General features: G+C 36.0%; 1 protein-coding gene across 1 annotated transcript; it reads right to left on the reverse strand.

The window, feature by feature from the left end:
• Window positions 1-599: 599 nt before the first annotated feature.
• LOC120624551 (15-hydroxyprostaglandin dehydrogenase [NAD(+)]-like) lies at window positions 600-5,118 on the reverse strand. The gene is made up of 5 exons (XM_039891178.1): window positions 5,006-5,118; window positions 4,103-4,342; window positions 2,891-3,064; window positions 1,991-2,148; window positions 600-1,213 (listed from the first exon to the last, which is right to left on the reverse strand). Exons 1-5 carry the CDS (start codon window positions 5,102-5,104, stop codon window positions 1,063-1,065), a joined length of 822 nt encoding a protein of 273 aa, XP_039747112.1. The 5' UTR covers window positions 5,105-5,118; the 3' UTR covers window positions 600-1,062.
• Between the last annotated feature and the right edge of the window lie 4,567 nt (window positions 5,119-9,685).

Consider the following 9,685-nt stretch of genomic DNA (forward strand, 5'->3'; position numbering starts at 1 on the left):
TTTTTAGATAACAAAACTTACAGATTTAAAACCTAAATAAAAGTACAAGCGACGTCTGCGTAGATATTATGATTTCCCTTGAAATTAAGAAGTACCACGATATATCTTTCTTAGGTCGTTATGTGGTATAACCAAATATTTGATCCATATCTTGAAGAGTTCTTTATTCTAATATTTAAAATGCAAAAGTGTGAGTGTTTGTTTGTAACTTATGTTCGGCTCTGCTACTGAACCAATCTTGATAAAATTTGGCACATATATAACTGGCATCCTGCTGAGGGACATAGGATACTTTATATCCCGAAAAATCAGGAGTTCCCGGAGTTTTCAAAATTAATAATGCAAATAAAATATAGTACTACCTAAAACTATCGCACACATTTACATGTGAAGCTGTGAATTAAATTATGACATTGGCTTAATCCAGTGTTAACGGAATTTAGACTAAAAGTAGCTTTCATCCTTGATACTTTATATCATGGGAAATGTAACGCGGGCCTGTTGAAAAATCGAAATTAATACGTACGAAGTCACAGGAAAAAGCTACTTTTATTTCATTTTCACCAAGAATGTCGATAAGGTTTTAAGAAAACTCTCAGTAATTTTTACCTTTTACTTGTTGACTTCAAAAAGTTGAACTACAGATTCTTATGCTACAAGATCGACCCTGATGCGATGTTGTCGATCTCATTTGGAAAAATGATTTGCTCTGCCGTCCGAGCTGTACGCTCTTTACGATACTGTTAATCATTTTTAATAATTTTCAAAAAGCTCTTCAAAATTATGTGACTTTAGGCTTAAAAAATTGTTACAACAAAGGTTAACTGCGGTTTTCTTATCCCAAAGATGAAAAATTGCAACAAACAAGTAGATACCTTATGTTATAAATAACCTGCATCATTTCAAATTAAATTTTTTTCGATTTTGATTGTTGCCTGATGACCATACAAACTTAATAATGTAGCAATACGTAAATAACCTACCTACTCCTTTTTATAATCTTGCAAGATAAAATTGAGTAATAACTTGAGAGGATTTTTGCTGGCAAAACTAAATTTTATTTTATTCGAAGACAAGTTTACTGAGCACTCCATAGCCTTTCTTTATAACATCAGTGACGTCACGAACGGGTTTGTCGTTAATCGCTAGCCATGTGCTACCGCTTTCACCTCTCTTGAGTGCGTCAACCACCCCCTGAGCTGCAGATTCGACCCTGGAAAAAAATCGTATACAATGTTTAGCCGAATTACGAAATAATGTTGAGAGATGCATAAGTATATTTCATAAGGAATCACACGATTAAAAAATTAAATAAATATAAGCATATTTATTTTTCCATACAAACTAATTCCAAACATTTTTTGTGTTTACTTATGACAACACTATTGAAGATGAAAGACCGATACGCGCATAGAACCTACGCTACACGACGGGTACCTAAGAAAGTGACAGGAGTCGCAAAATTTTAATTTTGGTTTACTCAAAAACTACCCATTAGGTTTTCGGTTTCACGGCTAAGTCTCAGATACAGTACATAATGTACCACTAAAGCCTGACAAGAATTATTTCGGTTTTCATTTACACGTTGTTTAAATACATATTAATCAAAATAAGCAGTAATGATAAGTTGTAAAAAATGGGAACAGTTAGTTTCAGCTAAAAAAAATATGTTTGCTAAAACTAACTGTAGTTTTGTAATCCAAAACGCTGACCAATTTCGGATTGGTAGACTTTAAACGCCTTTGATAACATTATATTGAACTCACGATATTTTCGTTAACCTTTGAAGCAAGTGATATTTAATTGCTGTAATTAAGAACCCACATAACTCCGAAAAGTTACACATGCATTCCGGAGGATTGAACTTGGAGGGTACCGCCCTCAGAATGGAGTAATGATTATACCACGTAGCTGTCCACCGCTCCGTCTACATAAGGATACGCAAGCTGGTAACAGTATGATGAATAATCACGGATGATGTTAAACTCACTTTTGGGATTGATGTTGCTTGCATATAGTATCAACCATGCTCTTCTCGATAACCTTGTCGAAATGTCCCAGTTTTGCTTGACTGAGAAGAGAGGTATTGGTCGCACCGAAACATATTGCTACAACTCGAACTCCTGTTCTGTTGTAATAGTCTGGCAACTAAAAATATAAAGCAAGTTAAGCTAACACAACACTGCAAAGTCACCTGGTTGTGTGAGCTGATGACTAGATATGGCTGTTGTATCTGACTGCGTTGTATACGTGCCCCAAAAGACAATAACCCTCATCCACGAAAAAAACAAATTATTCGTGGTGCCTTCTTGTAACACTGTTGCACGAAGCATGGCATCTAATATCTATACCGCGTTCATTGTGGTCATTCAATGCGCTCTTGGAGTGCAACGCTCAATGGGATTTATTCCATGACGGTTGGACATGTCACTGTTCCGTGAATTGTTGATGAGATCTGAGAATCTTGAATGACCTTTAGTTCAATATTCGCTGAGTACTGCTATAGTACACTATATTAATATCATGTTTTAATAATGTTTAATGTCATCTTTCATTCATTTGTCTTATAGTTATCCCTAAATTATGTAGTTCTATCTTGTTAGTGTAAGTGGCCCTGAGGTACTAACAAGATGTAAAATAAATAAACAAACCAATTGTTAAAACCCAACGAAAAAACGACTTTGTGTTGATTGAAAGGGACTAGTAGAATAATGTACACTACATTGAAAGTCGGGAGTTTTTAAATTTTTAATTTAGGTACAATTTTTTTACTTACTCCAAGTTTGAGAACTTGCGCTGCGTGCCTACGAAAGAGCTAAACTAGTATAGTAATGTACACTACATTGAAAGTTGGGAGTTTTAAAGATTTAAATGTATATTTTTTACTTACGCCAAGGCAACTGCTGAATTGTAGAACATAACTCTTCGTGCCAAAATAGATGGGCAGAAGTGGGTCTATGTACAGCGCGGCTATTGAAGACATATTCATTATAACACCGCCTTTACCACCTTCGTCCTTTCGCATCAATTCTAGGGCTTTTAGTGTGCTTGTAGTGAGTGCAGTCTGCAAAATTATAGAAGTTTTTTTTTTTACCACAAGTTAGCCCTTGATTGCAATCTCACCTACGAGTTGGAGTAGTGCAATCTAAGATAGTAGCGGGCTAACCTGTTGTAGTTTCCACGTAGGTAACATCGCACAGGAACGCTTTATTGCTTGGCGGCACGTATTAGTCAGTAGGGTGGTAACTAGACACGGCCTAAGTAAGAGCCTCCATACGAGATCAGACAAAATTATAAAACTACTAATTATAACACTTTGCTCGCCTGACTTGTTGAATCAAAATAAAAACTTAAAACATTCACGCTGACAAGGAGATATTTTCTCATTTTGTATAAGTGGCCCAAATTGCTCTGCCGGGAATTGCCTGCCCCGGACAATTTGGAAATTTATTATTTCTGAATTTTCTCACCACGGCTAGCATGGGCAGAAGACTAAACACGATGCGGTGATAGCCCAGTGGGTAGGAGCTCCACTTCACTTTCGGGGGGCAGAGTTCGAATCCCAGCACGCACCGCTAACTTTTCTAAGTTATGTGCGTTTTAAGTATTTAAAATATCACTTGTTTCAACGATGAAGGAAAACATCGTAAGGAAACCTGCATGACTAAGAGTTCTCCATAATGTTCTCAAAGTCCACCAATCCACACTGGGCAAGCGTGGTGGCTGACACCCTTACCCCTTCTCATTGTGGGAGGAGACCCGTGTCCTGCAGTGGGCCGGTAATAGGTTGATGTGATGATGATGCAATATAGTTATTGAAATAAATAAATAAATGCTTTATTGTGTAGGTATAATATGATAAATCTATATACATATATATAAAAGAAAGTTGAGTTAGTTAGATACACCATTTATAACTCAAGAACGGCTGGACAAATTTTTATTATATTTGTTTTTTTGGATTCTTTTCAGACCGGAATAGGATAATAAGTATTACAATATAACATTCATAAAACAAAAAAAAATCCGCGGTACGAAGTTCACCGGGACAGCTAATATATAATATAAATTTAAGAAATATTTATTTCTTCTTTGTACTTACGATATTAACTTCAATTTCCTTCTTGTATTTATCTTTGGCATCGTTCATGATACCAGCGTTGTTTATGACTATATCAATAGACCCGTGTTCCTTTATAACCGCATCGTAAGCACCAAACAGTTGCGAATCGTTTGTAACATCGCATTTAAAGAATTTCACCTTTTTCATGCCATATTTCTTGTTCAATTTGTTTTGTGAAGCGATACCAGTGTCTTCCGCTACATCTAAGTTCGCTACGTGCTGAAACGTTTTTTTTTAATTTCACAATGAAACTTATAACTTCAAATGAAACTTAACCAAATTGTATACTTTTTGTTAAATTTTTATTTATAATTTTACTATATGTTTATGTGGTGTACAATAAAAGTGTTTTCATTTAATTATTTAATCCCTAAAAACGTTTCTTAAGTCTAGCAGTAACGTCCATGGATTAACTATTTGATGAAAATGATAGCTAGAGAATACAAAAAAGCTTATAGTTTAACTTTTAAGTTGAAGGTTGCGGGGGAGCACCAACAACATCCTGAAGATGTTCCATTGTGTGCCATTTCAAATTGCCATTTCAAGGTGCCATTTCAAATTGATTGGAGCGTCAGTGATTGATTGGAGTAGGCGTTACTTTGCGAAAATCCATATTATATATATTATGAAAATTAAGCTTAATTTGCTATACTCCGCGAACAGCAGCAGAATCTGTATAATGTAATTTTTAATTACTTCAAATTAAGCGGCAGTGATTCACATATTAAAATATTTTTTTTTTTTTTTTTTAATTAACTTATAGTCATAAAGAAATAATGTATTTTGAAGTGATTTTTAATAACAAAAATTATGAGCCTAGATGCTTGAAATAAAAATTATTATTTACTCTTTGTGCTACTGAGGTTATTAGTAAAAACAAACCTTCACATTTTCTTTCAGCAAGATCTCTATCACTTGTTCTCCTATACCAATCGATCCGCCGGTGATTAAAACCACTTTATTTTTCAAATCGCACGACATAATATTAGCGATCCCGATCTAATACTATTATAAGGCGATAGAACATCTTATCGGTTTATTTATATGTTTCTATTTCCTCCAACACAATAATTATATAATGCATAAAGATATATTCGTTGCAATAATTTATGACCTTTACTGTTTTGCTCCTACATATCAGTAATACTGTAATAGGCACTTATGTAATAAATTTATCGAAGGATTAGGATCAGCTTGCTATCGACTAGGCATTCAATCGCCGTTGAGTTTTATAAATTTAAAATTCATTTACAAATTTTGGAACCAACATGATTTTTTATTGTGCGTTTTAAAATTAATAAAATTGATACTTACTCGAAGGGTCGGTTTCATTGTCGACAAACCGAGTACTCGGCCTAGTAAATCGGTTCAAGTTTTCATCTTATAGATGCCAAACAAATTTCTACATACACGGTTTCAAGTGTCTTTTACGCAAGTTTAGTAGGTACGTCTTGTATACAGGAAACATTTTTCGTTTATGCATATTTAGTACTTTTCTTATACAGGTCAGAATTATTGTCTGTTATGCAAGTTATGTACGTCTTGTATACTAGTCGCAAGTGTATTAAGCAAGTTTAGTAGGTACGTCTCGTATTCAGGTCGCAAGTGTCTTTTATGCAAGTTCAGTATGTGTCGTATACAGGTCGTTCGTGCTTTTATTCAAGCTTAGTACGTCTTGTATACATTACGCGAGAGTATTTTATGCAAATTGAGTACGTCTTCTATACAGGTAGAAAGTGTCGTTTATGCAAGTTTAGTACCTGTCGTATACAGGTTGCAAGTGTCTTTGATGCAAGTTGAGTACGTCTTCTATACAGGAAGCGAGTATCTTTAATGCAAGTTTAATACAACTCGTATACAGCACGCAAGTGTCTCGGTACTTGGTTGAATAACTCTGCATTGAAACCTTTACTAGTGTCTTTTACGCAAGTTCAGTACGTCTCGTATACAGATGGCAAGTGCCTTATATGCAAGTTTATTACATCTTGTATATAGGTCGCAAAAATCTTTTATGCAGGTTTAGTTCGTCTCGTATACAGGCTGCAAGTGTCTTTTACGCAAGTTCAGTACGTCTCCTATACAGGAATCAAGTGTCATTTATGCAAGTTTAGTACGTCTCGTATACAGATGGCAAGTGTCTTATATGCAAGTTTATTACATCTTGTATATAGGTCGCAAATATCTTTTATGCAAGTTCAGTACGTCTCCTATACAGGAATCAAGTGTCATTTATGCACGTTTAGTACGTCTCGTATACAGATACATTTATGGATGTAAGCAATGTACGTAATTAATCATTGTATGTATATTACCGTTGCATAAATAGCTAAGTATTAAGTCGATAGAGGTGTGTTTATTAATAATATGTTTATTAAATATTGCATTAAGATATACTTGTTATCAACATCATGAACTTCTGGGTTATCATAATAAAATTTATGATGGAAATAATATTGTTTTATAACGCCAATAATTCCAAAGTAAGTACTTACCTACCTCATGTCACTTAACGTCCGAAGTTAATAAAAAAATCAAATGGATAATCTTCAGTCCAGTCTACTCTTGTATGTTTGAAGCCATGTAATTAGACTTAGTTTGCCTTTGTAGTTCGCTTTTTCCACGAATCTTATAAATATAACAAAAAAAAAAGGTACTTGCTAATTTACTAATTTGTACCTTTTTTTTTGTTAAAAATGGTACTTGCTATCTTCTTAAAAGATACCCGATTCTCTGCGGGAGAATTTGGGCTATGTGGGATTTCTACCAACTAAAACCCCCTCGGTAGCCAGCCTCAGTACATATTGGGAGGCTCCGGGATCTCCTAGGAACGCACCGGTGCCTCCCTTGCACAACGCTTGTAGCTCGTCCCGGGAAGATTTATGATTCCCGACTTTATGTAATTACGTCACTTTGAGGTAAGGCAACACCTTGTCTCTTCGTGTCTTCCCAGGGCCGTAAGTAGAGGTGATCACGTGACTGCTAGTCCCCGTCAGACCGTTCTCGACCCTGATGTCTCTTCGTCTGGGACTTTTGAGGTGGATGAGCGTGGTTAGCACCAGCTCTCGGGCGCTGTCTTCTCCGAGCAGGATTGGCTCGCTCTCGATCTCGCTCAGCAGCCTCTTTCTGACTAGTACAGTTTCGCAGGAGACTACCGCCTTCCACGCTCTATCCTCCGCAAGTATTGCTGCAGATGAAAGACTCCAATGTGGCTGATCAGTAGATGGCGCTCCTGGTACCAAGCAGGGCACTCTTCGCGAGTGTATGTTACGCGGTATCCCAGTCTCCTCCGCAAATGGTGACATTTTTGTGTCACGACTTACTACTTACGACCAATCCGACACAGGTACTCCCCGTAACAACCAAATTAGCAAGTACCTACCATACAATGCGATGCATCAAGCAAATGGGCCAACTTATGGTAAAAAAAAAGCCTATAAACAGAGCAACAATTCGCAGGGCATGCAAAGAACATGTCCTCCACAATGCCGCCCAGTGTCCATTAACTTAAGGCGCTGTGCCGCCTCATATGCCTCTAATTACAACGGTAAAAAAGGCTGAAAGAGTGTGGCCCTTTCAGCCAGAATACAGCTATGCAGCTTGGCGGCAGAGATAATCTCTAGTTAAAAGATAACTTAGTACATCCCAACAAGAAACATCCTATAAACTATTTAAACTTAATTAACTTGAATCCTTCTCTTCAGTCTTCTTTCGTTCATTCCTGACATTTTTTTTAATATCCTTTTGATCTGGATTTCTGTCATTTTGAGTTCCCACTCCAACTTTTATTGATTAGGTATGCATCATTTCGGCCAGTCTGAACAAAGATCCATTTTTTATTTTAAATAAACATACGGACGCCAGATTTGATAACACTTTTATAAACATACTAGCAATTTTGCTTAGCAGGTAATTTGCTCATCATCAATATCAATATCAAATCATTGGTTAGGGCTGATTTCTAAAGTGCAAACCATTTTTTATCTGTGAAATAAATTTGGTGTTCTCATAATATTGTTTATTCCTTAGTTATCTAGATAAAAAGTGAAATGGTAGGTTATATATAGCGGTAATTAAATTCAGTGGGATGTCGGCGGAGCAGGACTTCGACTTTACTTTTGGGGTATGGAGGGTAGAGGTAAGGAGGATCATCTGTGTATATGAAAAAGTGTCGTCAAAATGTATTAAATTAGAATGGCGCCACATTTGCATCAAGGTAACTCTTAAAAGAAGCGCCAAACCAAATATTGTTAGAGTAGGCTTGAAAAATAAACAAGGAAGTAAGGTTATATTTACCACAATATTTTGTACAACGTAAGTTGTTGAAATTCTCAATAATTAACTACTTTAGTCGATAATGACATGAAATTTTTTAACTCGGCATACTTCAATTCATCTACGATTGCTACATTCATACCATACCCTGTGCATCCACCAGCGCCATTGTGGAGGATTTTTGAACTGTTATTTAGCGCATACAACTGGACACTTTTTCAACTTTTCTCCCATATAAGATGACTCTCCTTACCTCTACCCTCCATATTTTGGGGGTCAACTATACGATCCCCCGGAAGTGTAGTAGTACAAAGAACTTGACATACGCAGAGATATTCAAAGTTCAAATGATACAAAATCATTTGTAGGTATATAGACTTGACGTCGTAATTTTGAAAGACGATCATGGCGGAACGCTAGATTTGCAGTTTTATCTCAGTTTGAATATAAATAAAAATACGTCTTTCATGAATCATTAGATAAATACAATACTTTAGCGATTCCTTTTTGCTGTCCTCATGTCTATTAGAAACATGGTAGGTACCTATAATATAACATGGCACTTAGCATGCCTCTTAAATTGCATAACCACGTACCACCCGATGAGACTGTTAGGTTTGTATACGTAATGTGGACAGACAAGGGCTTACTTGCACTGGAATAAAAAATAAACCGCATTAAAGTCAAAGTCAATATCTTTATTCAAGTAGGTCAATAGGTGGCACTTTTGATGCGTACATTACATGAGAATTACACGGTAGTGAGATGATGGCGATAACCATATTCGTAAACTTAAATAAACAAACATTTGAAAAAGAAATAAACCGCATCAAAATTGGCCGCTTTTGCGAGCTTGTTTTTTGCATGGTTAGAAATTAGCTCTAGCTAAGAATAACCTACGTATATTCCTTAATAATACAGAATGTTTAGCGGTTATAAAACGGATAAGTGCACACCCGAATTTACACGCAGAGTTAGGAACATACAGAATCCTCATTCAGCCATTATTGTATGCAGTGCATTGTGTCCAAAAATAGTGAACCGCGGAATAATGCTAGCTCACAATTTTTTTTCCATTTTCCCATTTTATGGTAGCGCTTTAGTCAGCATACTAACCCACTTAACCGTTCGAGAACTAAACACGCCTTTGTAAAGTTTCCTTTGAATATGAAGGAAATAGGAAGGCACCCCTAAGATACGGGATTTCCTAGTTCCTAGTTGTAGGATTCCAAAGAATTATCGTATTGATTTTTCTAATAAATATTTTCTATTTCTATTTCTAGTGGAGGT

Source organism: Pararge aegeria, chromosome 6 (assembly GCF_905163445.1).
Source record: "Pararge aegeria chromosome 6, ilParAegt1.1, whole genome shotgun sequence".
Classification (NCBI taxonomy): Eukaryota; Metazoa; Arthropoda; class Insecta; order Lepidoptera; family Nymphalidae; genus Pararge; species Pararge aegeria.

Coding starts and splice junctions, on each gene's coding strand:
- LOC120624551 (XM_039891178.1), bottom strand. CDS start 5,104: ATGTCGTGCGATTTGAAAAATAAAGTGGTTTTAATCACCGGCGGATCG. Junction 2,149..2,890: donor AATTCAGCAGTTGCCTTGGC/GTAAGTAAAAAA, acceptor TTATATTTTTAG/TTGCCAGACTATTACAACAG. Junction 1,214..1,990: donor AAGCAACATCAATCCCAAAA/GTGAGTTTAACA, acceptor ATTTTTTTCCAG/GGTCGAATCTGCAGCTCAGG.